At 37.2% G+C, this 18,862-nt stretch overlaps 1 protein-coding gene across 2 annotated transcripts in view; it reads left to right on the top strand.

The window, feature by feature from the left end:
• Positions 1 to 18,862, top strand: part of RAD17 (RAD17 checkpoint clamp loader component) — a 30,262-nt gene extending 11,400 nt beyond the window's left edge. For both annotated transcript variants that reach the window (XM_080925798.1, XM_080925797.1), the window contains exons 5-17: positions 455 to 611; positions 3,444 to 3,580; positions 3,929 to 3,981; positions 4,106 to 4,231; positions 4,461 to 4,530; positions 6,151 to 6,262; positions 8,489 to 8,668; positions 10,234 to 10,319; positions 10,424 to 10,570; positions 13,823 to 13,972; positions 15,756 to 15,876; positions 17,240 to 17,297; positions 18,177 to 18,862. In XM_080925798.1, the coding sequence (XP_080781924.1) occupies positions 455 to 611; positions 3,444 to 3,580; positions 3,929 to 3,981; positions 4,106 to 4,231; positions 4,461 to 4,530; positions 6,151 to 6,262; positions 8,489 to 8,668; positions 10,234 to 10,319; positions 10,424 to 10,570; positions 13,823 to 13,972; positions 15,756 to 15,876; positions 17,240 to 17,297; positions 18,177 to 18,453 (1,674 nt within the window). In that variant the 3' untranslated portion in view covers positions 18,454 to 18,862. The remainder of the gene's footprint in view (positions 1 to 454; positions 612 to 3,443; positions 3,581 to 3,928; positions 3,982 to 4,105; positions 4,232 to 4,460; positions 4,531 to 6,150; positions 6,263 to 8,488; positions 8,669 to 10,233; positions 10,320 to 10,423; positions 10,571 to 13,822; positions 13,973 to 15,755; positions 15,877 to 17,239; positions 17,298 to 18,176) is intronic.

Below are 18,862 nucleotides of genomic sequence, written 5' to 3'. Positions count from 1 at the left end.
ATGAGGAGGGTAGTAGAATCAGGGTCTTGTACTGTCTAACCAGGCATTCTGCCAGTAAGTTTCACACCAGCTCCAGCCCATAAGAGCCAGGAATCTCACTTAGGTTCATGCTTATGCAGCAAGCATTTTTCTGATGGAGCTGTATCTCCAGCTCCTACAGGTGAATTTTATTAATTGAAATAACTTTTTAAGAATTTTGTTTTAAATCTTGTGCCTTTTGTTTAGCTAAAGTTTAATTGTTTTAATTTAATTATTAAGTTGTCTTTGAGGAATATACAATATAGGACTTGAGGAGTTTTCAGAAGAAAACAATCTTCTCGATTCTTATAAAGTTTAGTTTCGAAATTTATTTATATATTTAATAGACCTTTGTAGAAATAATAAGTACAAAAAATTTGAAAATTGTGTATCATTCTAATAATTGTTTTTCATTAATGTTTGTATTTGGTTTTAGGGTGGGTCTATTTTATTAATAACAGGTCCTCCAGGATGTGGAAAGACAACTACTATAAAAATACTGTCAAAGGAGCTTGGGATTCAAGTACAAGAATGGGTTAATCCCATTTTACCAGACTTCCAAAAAGATGATTACAAGGAGTTGCTTCATTTCGGTAAGGTTTGCTTCACCGATGCTGGAGGACACAAGGAAAGCTTTCCTTAATGATCCAAGTGATGAGAGCACATTTCCTTCCGCACTGGTCAACTTGGCGAGAAAGGGAAAGACGCCCAGATAGAGAGGCGAATGGGAGTCTTAGAAAGCTAAACTTGAACTCTCTTTTTATTTGTTGAGTGGTTGATTATGTGTCTGTGTGTATGTGTGTACACATGTATATAGACAACATAGCGTGCTGTGGCTAACATGAAAGGCAGGTCTGTTCTTCTACTGTAGGTTCTGAGTTATCTCATCTGGCCAGTGTTTGCTGTTTTGAGACTTACGTACTTAGTGTTGTCCCAAACTCGTGATCCTTCTGTTTCCACCTCCCAAGTACCAGGATTATAGGCCTGTGGCACCACACTAGATTAACTGGGTCTCAGGTTTCATTATTTATGGGAGAGTTACACTGTAAGGTCCTCAGTTTCAGTATAAACGAAGCCTTACTTCTCAGTAAAGTAGCTTACACCATTAAATACTTGTTAGAATAAAATCACTTCAGAACATGGTAGAATGACTTTATACTAGCACTGAGGAAGGAGACAGGTATCTGAGCTCCAGGCCAGACCAGTCTAAATTGTTCAGAGCAACTACAGCTACATAGTAAAATCCTGCCTCAAATATTAACATAACCACCCCCAAAACAAACAAACAAACCAAGAACAAATCAGAAACACAAGGCACAGAGTCTTTGGAGGGAGCTTTAAACATTAAAAAAATGATTATAATGGTTACTGGAGAGATGGCTTAGCGGTTAAGAACACTGACTTCTCTTCCAGAGGTCCTGAGTTCAAATCCCAGCAACCATATGGTGGCTCACAACCATCTGTAATGGAATCTAATGCCCTCTTCTGGTGTGTCTGAAGACAGCGACAGTGTACTTATATATAATAATATATATAATTATTATATAAGTATATATAATATATATAATTATTATATAAGTATATATAATATATATAATAATATAATTTTAAAAATGGTAGTAAGAAATTCAAACTTTTACATATAGCTTTATACATAGGCTTATATATTTTAACACTGTCATCTTAGCTTTCATTCCTTACTGATGCTGTGGGTGTCTAAACTGAGGGTGGCCAAAGCTCCTAAGATGCTTACAATAGAAAGGAGCTATGTAGAAGGACAGTTTTTATTTTAATGTTCACTACTCCTCAAATTCTCTGGGATCAGTCAAGTTGCTGACACATACCTTTAATTACTGAGGCAGAGGCTGGAGACTTCAGTGAGTTCAAGGCCAGCTTGGTTTATACAGTTAGTTACAGGCCAAGTAGGGCTACATAGTGAGACCTGTCTCTAAAAACTAAACAGAACCCAAACAAGAATTTTAATCCCAGTAGTGAAGCTAGCTGTGGCTAGGTACACCTTTAATTACAGGACTCAGGAAGCAGAGGCAGGAGGATCTTTTTCAGTTTGAGGCCAGCTTGATAATTCCAGGACAACCAGGGCCGTGTAGAGAAACGTGTCTCATAAAGCAAGACAAAAATTCAGAAGTGATATCCTAATCTGAAGATAGCATTCCACCTCCATTCCCTCCTTCCATCTTCCATGATGTTCCCTGAACCTTGGAGAGGGTGATAAGAATATTGTATTTATAGCTGTACATTCCAGAATCCCTCTTAATCACTCTAACCAGGCATGAGACTCTGTGGCTCTATTCATTTGTGGGTATAAACACAATTATTTAGAATATTATTTGATGGACATATCATAGCCCCTTAGCAAAACAATAGCTGTGGCTTCTCCACTGTGGGCTATGACTTTCCCCAGCAATGGGCTTTTGCCTAGGTTTATATCGCTTTGTATTATTATAATAAATAAGTAATATTTTGAATTACTTGTATTTTTTTTCTGTGCAGCAGACCATAAATCCAACTATGAAGCAGTTAGTGCCCCTACAACAGACTCACCACTATTACACTACTGAATACTTTTTTCCTGAATGGTATAGCACATGGTGTCCATAACTGAGTAAGATTTGAAGATAGTTCTCCCACAGTACCCTGCATAGTAACTTTCGGCGTTATTAAGCAAGCTAGCCAGCAGGAAGGAAACATGTATCTTGGTTCCTGTTTGATGTTTCTATGTTCTAGAGTGACCAAAGCAATTAATAGCTCTTTTCTTTCTTTTCTTTTTTTTTTTTTTTAAAGATTTATTTATTTAATGTATATGAATACACTGTAGCTGTCTTCAGACCCACCAGAAGAGGGTATCAGATTCCATTACAAATGGTCATGAGCCACCACGTGGTTGCTGGGATTTGAACTCAGGACCTCTGGAAGAACAGTCAGTGCTCTTAACCATTGAGCCATCTATCTCTCTAGCCCTCCTTTTTCTTAAGAATGGGTTTTACTTTTATCTTTATTTTTAGGTCCTCTCAAAGAGCATCAGCAAGTGCTCTTTACTGCTGAGCCATTGCTCCAGCCCAACAGCTACTTTTTTTCCTCTGGAATTTGCTCCATAAACCAGGCTGGCCTCAAACTCACCTGACTCTGCCTCCCAAGTAAATTAACTACATGTTACTTTCATTGGCATAGAAAAATTACTATTATCCATTATAATACTAATCTTTGAAATGATATTTTATATTAAAATATAAAAATTATCCATTATACTAGTCTTTGAAATGATTTTATTTTATATTAAAACCACTTCAAATAATTTTAAGATAGTCTTCAGTATTGTAAGTTGTATCATATAAGTGAATTTGTATATATGTAAAATATTAATGTATATGATTTGAAAATAAAGTGATAAATATATTTCTTTTCAGAATCAAACTTCTCTGCAGTTCCATACCAATCTCAGACATCAGTCTTCAATGACTTTCTGTTAAGAGCCACCAAGTATAGCAAGCTACAGATGCTTGGAGATGATATGACAACTGATAAGAAGATAATTCTGGTTGAAGTAAGGACTTTTAAAATTTTGCTAGAGCTGTTGTGTGAACAATTATGAGATACGTTAATAGTAGTCTTTTAATAGTAGAGACCTGAAGACTTTTTGAGTGAGCATAAATACAGTAGCATGGGTAAAGTAGAGTAGCCATGTTAACATAGTTTCAGCTATAATGCCATTTATATAGAAAAAGCAAAGGAAATATGTACAAAGTTAACTTCCTCGGTGACTATAAATTTTCTTTAATTTCTCTGAAAATTCTGATCAAGAAACATTGAATAGTTTTTACTTGACAAATATATAAGTTTAAATATGCAATAAAATATCACTGAGCTAATATTTGTCCCATATGTTCCACAGGATTTACCCAATCAGTTTTATCGAGACTCTAATGCTTTACATGAAATTCTGAGGTAGGTGTCAGTGAATCCAGTGTTCTAAAACCCCAAACTAGGGGTGGGGTTGTAACTGGTACAATATTTGCCTAGCATGATCATGCTAAATTGCTTGAATTTCAACATTATCTTGTTATTTTAGGAAGTATGTGCAGATTGGTCGGTGTCCTCTTGTATTTGTAGTCTCTGACAGTGTAAGTGGGGATAATAATCAGCGGTTACTCTTTCCCAAAAACATTCAAGAAGAGTGTTCTGTTTCAAACATTAGGTAAGAAATTGTTTATTTTTGTTGTTTTCTGAGACGGGGTTTTTCTGTGTAGCCCAGCTGTTCTAGATCTCACTATAACCAGATTGGCCTCAAACTCACAGATCTACTTGCCTCTGCCTCCAGGCACTAAAATTAAAGGCATGCACCACACTGCCTGGCTAAGAAATTTGCTTTTAATGTTTACAGACTATTTTTAAATTAATCATTTAAGCATCTTTTGTTCCTACAGTTTCAATCCGGTGGCACCAACAATTATGATGAAATTTCTTAATCGAATTGTGACTGTAGAAGCTAGTAAGGTGAGTGTAATTTAAGACTTCATTTGTAGCTATGGAAAGCACAGTTTATATGTCATGTAACTTGGGGAAATGGTTTGATGGATTACACTTCAGAGGACACTCTACTGTTATAGAAATAAGCGTCTTAGCATTGTGTATGTGTGTGTGTCTGTCTGTGTGAAAAGTTGGAAGCAGTCAGAGTATGTAGCTGCATGCTGTAATCTTTGCCTAGCTTGTGAAAGGCTCTGGTTTCAGTCCCCAGCCCTGCCAAAAAGCTAAAAGTTGTATACAAAACATTAATGACATTAGTACAATTTTTCCTTATTGGGGAAAATATTTGTTAAAAGATATCAATGACACTATTTAAAGTGTTATTACATTTTTGTCTACTTTGTTTGTATTTGTGTATGAAAAGCGTGGGTGTGCCAGAGGACACATATGGAGATCAGAGGACAACTTGCAGGAGTTAACTCTCTTCTTCCACCATGTGGCTCCTAGGGGTGTAACTGAGGTCATCAGGCTTGGCAGCAAGTCTCTTTATATACTGATCCATCCTACCACATTAAATCTGAATGTCTGCATACACTTAGAGACATTGAATATATTTATAGACACATGCAAACAAAATGTCTGGAAAGATACTCACTATATGTTATTTGTTTGGTATGGGAAGATAACTTTTATAAGGAATTTCTGAGGGCTGAAGAAATGTCTTAGTGTTTAAGAGCACTGGCTGCTTTTTCAGAAGATCTGAATTCAGTTCCTAGCACCTACATGAAAGCTCTCAACAGTAATTCTAGTTTCAAAGATTTGATGCCATCTTCTGATGATTGCTGAGAGCACTAAGCACACATGTGCATACAGACACATCAAATTAAAAAAATAACACTTTGAAAAATAATTTTTGAAGCACTTTTGGTTAATAAAGATAAAGTAAATATGTAAATGGAAAGGATTATAGTACAGTTCTATTTTTCTGTGATAATTTTCATAAAATTTGATGTGGGATGGACTGTGAATAGTCAACCTGAATATATTTTGTCAGTGAACTAAGGACTTTATGAAGAGATAGAGGCAGATAATTAGTCTCACAATACAAATAGTATGCTAAGTCGATGGAATATAATTATATGTGTGAACTTGCATACATATCCTTACAATATAAACATTGGTCTTAAACATGTGTGAGATGGCCTTGCTTGTATATGTGCATTTACATAGAATAAGAAAGAAAATAGAAACTTAAATTTAGCTAGTCTAATTACAAAGGTAAACAGTATTTAATGATCTTAGAATTATACCTTATGCTAAGTCGTTGACACATCATTCATAGACAGACAGGTTTTTAACATTGAGGTTTTTGTTGTTGTTGTTGTTGTTGTTTGTTTGTTTTTGATAAAGGATCACCCTAGGTAACCCTAGATTAGAATTTAGGATTCTTTTTCCCAGCTTTCCATAAGCTGGTGACTACAGTCAGTTCTACCATACCTGAGCTGTGGAAGGTTTTAAGACACTCAATTTTGAAAAAAAATCTAGTTTATATATATTAAATTTTATGTATAATTTTAGTGGGTTTTAGTTTGTGTGTTGATATTTGTGTTTTAACAAAACAGTTTTCTAAAATTTACTTTCATCCTTTAGAATGGAGAAAAAGTTGTTGTTCCTAATAAAACTTGTTTGGAGTTGCTCTGTCAAGGATGTTCTGGTGATATCAGAAGTGCAATAAACAGCCTTCAGTTTTCTTCTTCAAAAGGTAACTACCTAGAGAAGACACATTTATAGAGCATTAATAGGTGACTTTCTCTTTAACAGTCATAAAATAAGTCAAATTAACCTTTTTTATGGAATGCTTAGGGATCAAGCCCAGGATCTTCCATATGGTGGACAGGTATTTTGCCACTGAACTGTCTATTGACAGCCCAAACTAGACATGAAGTAGTCCCTCCTAATCTATGGCTTAACTGCTTGCAGTCAGCACTGTCTGAAAGTTTTTATAGAATATTCTAGAAGTAAAACAATTCATAACTTTTAAGTTTCACATTTCACCAAGTACTGATAAGATCTTCTGGTGTCTCATGCCTGTGGTTCCAGCACTCAGGAGCCATAGGCAGGTGGATCTCTTGAGTTCCTGGCCAGAATAGTCACCTCAAAAGTTTCAAGACAGCCAGGGATATGTAGAGAGACCCTGTGCCAAAAATAAATAAGTAAGTAAGGAAATAAAATCTTCTGCTAGCCATCCTGGGAAACAAATCATCTTTGACATCTGTGTGTCTGTGTGTATGGAATAGGTCTGGAGAACTTTCTGGCTTGGTTTTACCTTGTAATTTTTTCTCTTTTTCTTTTTTGCCTCAATCTCCAGCCTGGCCAACTCTACAGAGTAGGTAATTTTATTATGTGTATATCTCTCTGTATGGGTTTGTGCACTTGAGTGCTGGTTCCTGTGGAACCTAGATCCTGGAACTGGGGCTATAGGTGGTTATAGCACACCTTCCACGTGCTGATGGTGACATGCACATGCACCCCTTCCCCCCAACCCCCCAACACACACATAGAGGCACAGACATATTTGTTTAAAAACCCACTTGAGACAATACATGATTCATTTACATACTGGTTTGGTACTTGAATTTTCTTAATTATTTGTAACATGGCTAAGGAAAGACTTAGCTTGTACATGTGAATGATTATATCTTTCTGTGCTTTCATCTTGCCTTTTACATGTATTTCCTCCATTAGATACAAAAGGATCCCTACTCTTAACATAGTAAAGCAATACTGCATAGTACTTACCAGTAAGCATTTAACCAATTGTTTACATTGAAGAACTGATCTTGAGGAAAAAAACTTATTTGTTGATCACTCAATTCATCTGAAATCCTGGTGTTCTTATTCACAGGTGTAACAAGTCTATTTGTGTGTGTTAACCATAAAACAGTGGTACTCTAAAAGCAGTCTGTATGCTGTTATTTCTCTACAGATATAAGTGCTTAGATTCAGTACAGGAAGTAGGGGATGGAAATCTAAAGTGAGACAATTTGGAGTCCTGACTCATAAACACATTATTGTTCTGAACTCAGAAAGTTTAAGAGAAGAAGAGAAAATTTATAAAAATCACTTATTTTTATTACTCTTACATATATATATATATATATATATATATATATATATATATATATATATATATGTTGGCACATCTATGTCATCTCTGGCACTTTTACCTGCTGAGCTATCTCACTGGCCCATCTCAGCTCTTTACCTGTAGTAATTGTCTCCTACATCCATAGAATTCCTGCCTGTAAGAATAGAAGTAGTAACCGTGTAGCAGCCATCACAAACAGTGCCTTGCACATAACTGTTAAAAACAAGGCGATAACATTACTATGTTATTCTGTCTGGAAATTTGTGATGCCATGAGATACTATTTTTATGGTGTTGGAGATTACTACATAGTTTATTCTACTTTTCAGTGTTATTTCAAAAATTCATATTTTACGTATATGGGTGGTTTTGCCTGCATGTATGTCTGTGTACCACATGTACCCACAGATGCCAGAAGAAGGCATCATATTTCCTGGATCTAGAGTTACCTATGTGACCTGTCCTGTGAGTGCCAGAAATCAAGCCTGGATCCTCTGGAAGAGCAGCCAGTGATCTTAACTGCTGAACCATTTCTCCAGCTTCTATTTTGAATAATGGCATTTCATCACTTTTCTTGTTTGTTTTCTCTTTTGGCCCTGGCTGTGTTGACAAGCATTCTACAGACCAGGCTGGCCTCGAACTCAGTGATCTGCCTGGGATCAAAGGCGTGCACCACCACTGCCCAGCGACATTTTATTACATCTGAGTAGTCAGCAACAGTGAGGACTCTTCACTAATGTCACATTAAGTTACTGCTTGGTAGAAAAAGGTTTTGGTTGGAATACTTAGTATAAGTATTTGAAATATTCTTACTTTAATTTTTTTAAATTATATTATTTAGGAGAGAACAGTTCATGGTCAAAGAAGAAAAGAATGTCTCTGAAATCAGATGTGATATCAAAATCAAAGCAAAAAAAGAAACACAATAGTACTTTGGAAAATCAAGAGATTCAAGCTATTGGTGGAAAAGATGTTTCTCTTTTTCTCTTCAGAGCTTTGGGGAAAATTCTGTACTGCAAAAGTAAGAAACTTTTCGGCAGTTTTATCTTTGATGTTTATAACTCTTACTACAGAAACAAGATACTATTGTTTGAAATGCCTTGTACTTTGTTATGTTATAAGGAGCTAGGAGCCCCACCAGATTCTGCATAGCCAGTGCTAAGATATAGCAGGAGAATGTTTTTACTTATATGGAGCATTTCTGACTGGATTAAACATAAAACCACAGGCCGGAGAGATGGTTTAGCGGTTAAGAGCACCAGTTGTTCTTCTGGAGGTCCTAAGTTCAATTCCCAGCACATGGTGGTGGCTCTCAACCATCTGTAATGAGATCTGATGTCCTTTTCTGGTGTGTATGAAGACAGTTACAGTGTACTCATATAAATAAAAATAAATAAACTGAACTTTAAAAGAAAAAACATAAAGCCACTACTATAAGCCATATCCATGTCTGTAAATTATAGTTTCTTGAAGATAACAGTTCATCTAGAACAGCAGTTTTCTTTTCTTTTCTTTTCTTTTTTTTTAAGATTTATTTAATGTATATGACTACACTGTCACTGTCTTCAGACACACCAGAAGAGGGCATCAGATCTCATTACAGATGGTTGTGAGGCATCGTGTGGTTGTTGAGAATTGAACTCAGGACCTCTGGAAGAGCAGTTAGTGCTCTTAACCTCTGAGCCACCTCTCCGGCTCATAGACCAGCAGTTTTCAGCCCATCACTTGTGAGCTCTTTGGAGGGTCAAATGACCCTTTCACAGGGGTCACCTATCAGATTTCCTGTATATCATATATTTATATTATGATTTATAACAGAAGAATTATAGTTATAAAGTAGCAATGAAATAATTTTATAGTTGAAGTCACCACAACATGAAGTATATTAAAGGGTCACAACATTAGGATGGTGGTAAGAGTTGATAGCCCGAAGCTATTGTAATACTTGGGCAAACACTGGGTCTTAGGACAGGTGCCAAGTAGTTTCAGGTTTCTTTTGCTCCTCTTCACTAAGTTGCTGTCCTGATAACCATAGATGTTCACTGTGCTCATTTGCCGTCAGTGTTACTTGTTCCAACTGCCTTTCCCTCCTTTCAGTAAATCCGAGACTTAGTAAATATATATATGATTCTGTCAGAAAAGACTCAGCATTCAAAATGGAAATGCCAATGTAAGGAAAGTGAAGTGTCTACTTAGGTGGTGCTAAAAATGCTCATCTGCCTGTGGGACTGCTCACCTTCCAGCCTCACTGTCCATTCTCACCTCATACCTCGCTTTCACTATTCCTGCACTGTTGGGGGCTTTCCTGCTTCTGAAGGGAGAGCAGCATCTTCCCAGACAGTAAATACAACTGACAGATGAAATGGGAAATAGTTTGAGGCCCGTCAGATTTTAAATTTAGAAAAGATATAATCCAAAATTCAGAATTCTGAATTTTGTCTTTGGTTGTAGTATAAAGTACTCACTTGTTTTGATGTTTTAATAGCTTCCTTAGTATTTGGACATAAATATACCTAAAGTATTGAAAACCAGCATATGAGAGTGCTATAATTATAAAGATTAATAATCCCAGATATTCTTTTATAGGAGCACCGTTAGCAGAATTAGACTCACCTCGCTTGCCTGCTCACTTGTCAGAGCATGACCGGGATACTTTACTTGTTCAGCCTGAGGTAATTTACTAATGCTTTGGACTTTGCTGAGTATGTATTGTATATGTGTATAAATATCTGCTCACTGTATTCGCAGCACAATTTATGTATACCTCTTTTTATAGGAAATAGTCGAAATGTCACACATGCCAGGAGACTTTTTTAATTTATACCTTCACCAAAACTACGTAGATTTCTTCGCTGAAGTAGATGATCTTGTGAGAGCCAGTGAGCTTCTGAGTTTTGCAGATGTCCTCGGTGGTGACTGGAGTGTAAGACCATTTGACTTAAGTATTTTTCTATGTTTGTATTTCTTCAGGAAAATGTTGGACTTTACCCTATTTTACATATTTTGTGACTCTTCTCATTTAATTATTCAAGCTAGTGTTTGTAATAAAATCTCAGGGTATCTGATTTTTTTGAATGATATAGAGCACTAATTTTTTCTGATGTTCTTTTCTAATCTTTTTTTGGTTTTGTGTTTTAAAGATTTGTTTATTTTATGTATATAAGTAGCTGTCTTCAGACACAGCAGAAGAGAATATCAGATCCCATTACAGATGGTTGTGAGCTACCATGTGGTTGCGTGGTTGCTGGACATTGAACTCAAGACTTTTAGAAGAGCAGTCAGTGCTCTTAACTGCTGAGCCATCTCTCCAGCCCCTAATCTTATTCGTTTGTTTGTTTAATGTGCATGACTGCGTATATGTAAACCATGAGGTCAGAAGAGAATATTGGATGTTAGGATCAAACCTGGTTCTTCTACATGCGCAGCACATGCTCTCAACCACTGAGCCAAATCTCCAGCCTCTATTTTCTAATTTTAAAATTAACATATACTCAAGACATTTTTAAAAGATTTAATTTTTACTATGTATTGGTGTGTCTGCATGTGTGTATGTGTACACTGGAGTTATAGACACTTCTGAACTGCCTGACCTGGGTTGTTGTTAGTCAAACTCAGATCCTCTGGAAGAAAAGCAGCAAGTGCCCATAAGTGCTGAGCTTTCTCTCCAGACCTGTAGAAAATTTGCAGTCATTGAAAATTAAAACAAAGTTTTTAAAATTACTATAAAATGTGCATTGGCTGGAAGTGTGGCCCAATGTTAAAGCACATGCTTAGGATACACAACACCCTGTGCTTGATTCCTCTGGACTAAAACCAGTGATCTGTGTTTAATTTCTAATTAACATAGCAGCAGGTAGATGTCAAAGGACAACTCTGTTCAGCTGATCTCTTTCTACTTTTATGTGGATTTCAGGGGTCAAACTGAAGTTATTAAGCTCACTTGACAAGTGCTTTCTCCTGCTGAGCTGTTCTCCCATACCTTTTAGGTTTTTGAAATATGTTGCTTGGGTTGGGCTTGAACTCTAGGACTGAAGTGATCCTTTTACCATTCCTACCCCTAGAATCTCAAACAACAGGTGTGCTAATGAGCCTGTGCCAAAATTTCTTATATATTTTCATAATATCTTAATACTGTTCTGACCAGTACAACAGCTACTTAATTTTAATTTAAAATTCAGTTTCTCAGTCACACAACTGCTTTGCAGCACTTGGTAGCCTTGTGTGGCTAGTGTCTCCTGCACATAGTGCCTCCTGCACATAGCCCATTTGTAAGACATTCTCATCATTGTAAGAAGTTCAGATGGACGCGCTGGTCTGGCATATTAGTATTTTTCTGGTTATAAATATGTCATTAGCAATCATAATTAAAGTTAAAAGCCAGGCAATGGTAGCACACCTTTAATCCCAGCTCTTGGAAAGCAGAGGCAGGTGGACCTCTGAGTTTACTGCCAACCTGATTTACACAGTGAGGTCAAGGACAGCCAGAAAAGCAATCAAAACAGAATAATAATTAGGTTAAGAAAAACATTTATAGTTTCTCAGTTTTCCTTCATTTAGTTGTTGGGTTTTTTGTTTTTGTTTTTCTTTCTCTTTCTAAGACAGGGTTTCTCTGTGTAGTCTTGGCTGTCCTGGAATTCACTCTGTAGACCAGGCTGGCCTTAACTCAGAGATCTTACTGCCTCTGCCTCCGAAGTGCTGGGACTAAAGGTGTGAGCTGTCACACAGAACCTTTTTAATTATGTTGTAGTAAATAAATATTAAAAGGTAATTATTCTTCGTCTCGCGCTAGGGTCTGCTCCCCTGGGGTCAAATGGCACTGTGGGGATCTCTATCTCAGAGGCTTCAGGCCACCTCCAAGAACTCAGGGCATGGTTCACGTAGTTTGGTGTGATTCTTAGATGTGAATACTTGATTGAGTTCAGAAGATGTACTGGTGGAACGCATAAAGCCTGCCACAGAGTTGGGATCTTTGTGTTGAAGGCTTGGCAACAACACGCCAAGGGGAAGTGGGTAAAAACACTCCAGGGCGGTTGTACCCACCAGGGACAGAAGCAACAGGGGCGGTGGAATGAACAGTGCCTGAGTTCTTAGAGGTGGCCTGGAGTGCCAAGTGGTGTGGGGACCGAACATGTGTGCTCGGCTCCATACTGGAGCGGCGTCCTCTGAGTGAAACCGAGGGGCCAATAAAGGGATAAGCTCCATTTTAATAATTACTACAACACAATTACCACGTTTTCTCATGTATGAGGTGCAGTGTGGTGTCAGATTCATGGACACATTGCATAGTAATCAACTTAGTAATAGGCATAGCCGTCACCTTACAGTTTTAGCATGTATAAGCATAATTGCTTCTTTATTTTGAGAATCTTAAATCTGTAGATAAGGTGTAAAGCAGTAGGTTGAAAACCTATGTACCTTTCACCTTTATTTACTTTTTTCCTACTTTGTTATATTTGCCTAATCTATTACATATATATACTAGTTTTTAGTAAAAAATGGGAAAATAATTGTAAAAATACATGAATAATGACCATTTTTCTAAAGTATAATAATATCATCACACTTAATAAAGTTGCTGTTGAGATAATATTAATTTAGGTTGGGCATGCTTGTAATTCTGGTACTCAGGAGGGTGAGAAAGGAGCTATCAAGGTGAAGACTAGCCTGGCCTACTTAGAGGAGACCTTGCTTTAAAAAGCAAAAAGACAAAAATAGTTTAGTAATTTATTATTATTTTTAAAGATTTATTTATTATATATGAATACACTGTAGCTGTCTTCAGACACACCAGAAGAGGGGGCATCAGGTGCCACATGGCTTTGAGCCACCATGTGGTTGCTGAGATTTGAACACAAGACCTCTGGGATATCAGTCAGTGCTCTTAACCACTGAGCCATCTCTCCAGCCCTTATTATTATTTTCTAGTTGCCCTAAAAATGTTTCTTCCAACTCTACCAAAGACTTTGCCTACTCCACCAAAGGCCCTGTTCAGAAGTTTATCCAGTGCATTTGATATTTGTCTCAGTTGAATTTGTTTTAAATAATTTTGTAGCAGCCTTTGACGATGTTGGAAAATAAATATGCAAAATACACACAGGCAGCTCTTATTTATGTGTCAGTACTAACAACAGTTACTGTGTTTCACACGTGGTCCACATCTTCTTTCCTTTGCTAGACACGCTCTTTACTCAGGGCATATAGTACATCTGTAGCTACAAGAGGTGTGATTCATTCCAATAAATCCCGGGGATTCGCTCACTGCCAAGGAGGAGGATCAAGCTTCCGACCTTTACATAAGCCCCAGTGGTTTCTAATACAGAAAAAGGTAACGTTGTAATGAATTATGATGATATTGAGTTACTTTATTTTAATAATGTAGGTGAAGGGCCATGAGGTTGATGATATGGAGGTAGAGGGAATAGAGGTCACAGCAATATGTAGCTGTGCTACTTGGTTAATGCTTTTGGCTGGGTGGTCTTTGTAAGTATTTTTATTATTATAGAAATTACCTGAGAGAATTAAATGGCTAATACAATGGGGATTGAGATAAGCTATAATATTTAGCTATAATTGAGATGAGCTATAATCTCAGCACTGTTGGTCGAGGTAAATGGATCATGAGTTCAGGTCCACCTGGGCTAACTACATAGTGAGACTCTATACACTAACTTTATCATATATGTATTTTGTCTCAAAGCCGGGTTTTTGTTTGTTTTTTAAGAGTCTTGTCCCTGAGTGTTCCTAAAACTTCTGATCCTCCTACCCTGTGCCACCTTGCTTAGCGTACTATTATCTTTTTAACAAGTAAGAACAGTATATAACTCATTGCTAGTAAGTTAGCTCCTAAGCCCCATGATTTTTCTAGGGATGGTGGTTTATGCCTTCAATCCCAGAGCTCAAGTGGCAGAAGCTTGAACACCTATGTGAGTTCAAGGCCAGACTGGGTTACATGGTGAATTCGGAGATAGCCAGAGCTACATAGAGAGATCCTATCTCAAAACAAAAACATGAAAATAACATAGTGCTCAGTGTGGTAGCTTATTTCTGTTATCTTAGCACTGTTCAGAGAAGCTGAGGCAAAATAGTTACAAGTATGAGGCCAGCCTGAGGTACATGGAGAGAGCCTATGTCAGAAACCTAAGATTAGATAAATTAAAATATTAAACCTTAGGATATAAATGTCAGTATGAGGCGCTGAGCTTGAGGTTTGTTCCACATAACTTGGGATAGAGACTCAGCCTGAGAACTTTACTGAGTGTTGACCACTGTGCAATAATCATCATAGGTGTTTTTATCAAACACGTCAAATTGTATAGATCAGACATTGAGAAAGGAGTCCATACTGTGAAACATCTGGTAGATGCAGACGTATGAGGCTGCTGCCAGTGTAACATGATGTTGATAATAATAATGATAATAACATTAACAGTAGAACAGTTAAGAATTACTATTTAAACAGCTTTTTAAAAAATTGTATTTGTGGGTGTGCATGTGTGTGTTGGGGAGAGGAACATAAAGAGATCAAAAGACAAACTTAGAGTTTCCTCCCACTATGTGGATCCCTGGGATTGAATTCAGGTCACAGGCTTGACCACAAACACCTTTATATCTTACCAGTCCTAGATAAACATTTTAAATATATTTATATACTCAAAGGGTAGAATCAAGAAAATTGTAAGTTGGAGACCATCCTGGTTGCATTAAAAAAAGTATCTTTATGGTACATAAATTTACAGACTTGTAGCATAATAAACTATGAATTTATAATCTTTTGTTTGTTTTTGTTTTTGCTTGACTTGGGTGTTTGGTTTTTTTAAATTTTTGTTTTATAAACTTTACTATTTAAAAACTTACTGATAAATAAAAATATCACATACCCAAATTAACCAGACCCAAAGTATTAATAAACTTATATACAGTAAGAATTGGCATTTGCTTCAAACTGGATTTCACTGTGTAGGTCTGGCTGGCCCATAACTTGTTATGTAAACCAGGCTGGTCTCAAACGTTCAAGGATCTACCTTTCTCTGTGTCCTGAGTGCTGGGATTAAAATGTATATGCATATAATCATCTTTTGAATTTTTTTACTTTTTTTTCTTTTAAACAGTATCGGGAAAATTGCCTGGCAGCAAAAGCACTGTTTTTTGACTTCTGCCTACCAGCTTTGTGTCTTCAGACTCAGCTCTTGCCATATCTTGCTCTTTTGACCATTCCAATGCGAAATAAAGGTAACAGGTTTCTTTTCCTACAGAGTACTCCTTACCTACCAGTTACGTTTTAATCCGTAGAGGTTGACAGTTGATTTACCTTCCTTCTGGGTTTTTTTTTCTTTTCTTTTTTTTTTTTTTTCTTTTTTAAGAGATCTGCCCGTCTCTGCCTCCTGGGCTATGGGAATTAAAGGTGTACATCACCACACCCGGGTACAATTATATTTTTACTTTATTTAGTGTCTCTGAGATGTGAGGGACAACTTTCTGGAGTTGGCTCTTTCCTTCTACCATGGGGCCCCCAGGATTCAAGCTCGGGTCATTGGGTGTGGTAAGCAGGCACTTGACTCACCTCACCAGCCCACAGACTTTTATTTTTTTTAATTTTGGATACAGGGTTTTTCTGTGTAGCCCATGCTATCCTCTGTAGACAAGACCAGGCTGTCCTCAAACTCACAGAGATTCTCCTGCCTCTGCCTCTCAGGTGCTGGGATTCAAAGCGGAAAGGAATGAAGCCACCACCAGCTTTTTTTTTTTAATGTTTTTTAAAATTTATTTGTTTATTATATATAAGTACACTGTAACTGTCTTTTGCCCTTTTTATTTTTATGCTCCTCAGTGGAATTTGTGGGTCATATGTGATTCTTAATTTTTTGAAGACTTGCCTTACTAATTTAAAGTAACTATTTTATTAGCTGTTTGGTGGCATCTCATTTGTTTGCTTTCCCCTAAGGATTAATGATGTCAGAATTAAGGATAATGATGGTGCTTGCTTATTGGCCATTCCTATATTTTATTTAGAAAAATAAAATTTTTCTGTTTGCAAAAATACGTGTGAACTTTAAAGACATTAAATGAAGTAAGTCCGGGTACAAAGATAAAATACTACATAATCTCTCTTAGATGAGGAAAATTCATAGACAGTAGACTTTTGGTTACCAGAGACCAAGAAAATGAAGTGTTAGAGAACATAAAACAAAGTCTTATACAGCATGGTAGCTACTATTAATATGCATTTGAAAAATATGAGTTATTTTTATTTATTCATGTATTACGTGTTTATTTATGTATATGTGTATATGTGCTTGTGTGTGTGCCAAACCTTCACATGAATATCAAAGGATCCTATGTAGTGGGTTCTGGGGATTGTACTCAGTTCATCGGGTTTGGTGCAGGCTCTTTACCTCATTGCACTGAGTCCTCCTGGTGTTTCCCAAAACCCAGGTAGTATGATACATGTTAGATAGCTTGGTCTAGCTATTCTATAAGGTAGACATACACACATGAAAATGTCATGTACACCATAAATATGTAGTTTAAGTTTGTCAATTAAAAATACATTTTTTAAATGATGGCTTTTAAAACTGTTAAAATGTCTTTTCAGCTCAGATTTCTTTTATCCAAGATATTGGAAGACTTCCTTTGAAGCGAAACTTTGGGAGGTAAGCTGATCATTTTCTAAAACACTCGTACTGAAATGTCTACTGAGTGTGTTTAGCATACAGTCAATAAATGCTGTCCACAAAATACAAAGCACTGCACACAAATCTTTATTTCTAGCACTCAGAAAGTGTAGATTTTGGATCTCTGAGCTCAAGGCTAGCCTGTTTTACAGGACAGACACAGCTATGTAGATAGACCCTGTCTTAAAACTAATCAATCAATTAATTAAATTTTTTTTTCAAAGAAACTGGGGCTGAAGAGATGGCTCACTGGTTGGGTACTGACCAGAGGACCTGAGTTTGGTTCCTAGCGTCCACACTTGGCAGTTACGACTTCCTTGTAACAAGCTAGAGCATCTGACTAACGTACCCATAGACATAAAATACAAATAAACTACAGTGCTAAAAATACAAAGAAGGTAATGGTAGATCTGTGGTTTTGAGACAAGGTCTCACTGTGTAGCTGAGGGTAGACTCATATCATAACCTCCCAAGTGTTCACATGACAGGCTATACCAGCACACCTGGACGAAGTTGGCTGCTTTAGTTTCTTTTTGGAGACAGACCCTTTATGTAGTTTTGGCTGGCCTAACTCAGGTCCAGAGCCTGCCTTTCCTCCTGAGTGTGGGATTAAAGGTGTGAGCACCGTGCCCAGCTTTAACTTCTATTTTACTATATTACATATTTAGTTGGACAGTCTGTGATTAGCCTGTAGGAACTCTGCTGAAGACAGTAACACTCCTGTAGCAGAAATGATTTACTGACAGTTGGGCATTTATTTGTATTTTATGTATGTGTGAGTGGGAAGACCACTTAGGCTATAATTTAAAAGAATCTCCTGTTTGGTTTTCATTGATGTCTTCACTGTGAACTTCACAGGTTGAAAATGGAAGCCCTGACTGACCGGGAGTTTGGGCTGATAGATCCTGACAGCGGGGATGAATCCCTGCACAGTGGGGGACAGCCTGCTCCGGAGGCTCAGGGTGAACCCGCTCAGACTGCCGACCCAGAATCCTGCTCTCTTCCCTTGAGTCAGAACAGTGGGAGTGATCTGCCTGCCAGCCAGCCTCAGCCCTTTTCCTCCAAAGTGGACATGGAAGAAGAGGAGGAGGAGGAAGACATAATAATAGAGGACTATGACAGCGATGAGACGTAGAGAACAGCCTGCTACTTGAGAGATCGGTTTTAGTCTATTCAGTGGGACTGGAACAGCATTAACAGGCCTCTGAAGGACAAGCAATTGTTAATTGCTCAGTTCCTCATCGTATTCGTCACAGCAGCTGACGCCTGTCATTTTGAAGTGAAGCATGTCTCAAGTACTCAGTACTTAGTATTTATTTAGTGTTGTGTATGGTTTAAGGAGGACAGGTCACGGTGTGAAGTATGTATGAATGTTGTGCTAAATATCAGAAAATGTGAAGGAGTAATCCAGAATATACAGACTTTATAGGCTGTTGTAAATTTGATTTATAAAACAGTTTAGGATGCAATTATGAGTATAAATAAACTTTGTGCCTTATTTACAGTTTGCATCTAGCTTCTCGGGTACCGTTTTGGTATGTGGT

The sequence above is a fragment of the Micromys minutus genome (assembly GCF_963924665.1).
Source record: "Micromys minutus genome assembly, chromosome: 11".
Classification (NCBI taxonomy): Eukaryota; Metazoa; Chordata; class Mammalia; order Rodentia; family Muridae; genus Micromys; species Micromys minutus.
This window is presented reverse-complemented; position numbering and strand designations above follow the sequence as displayed.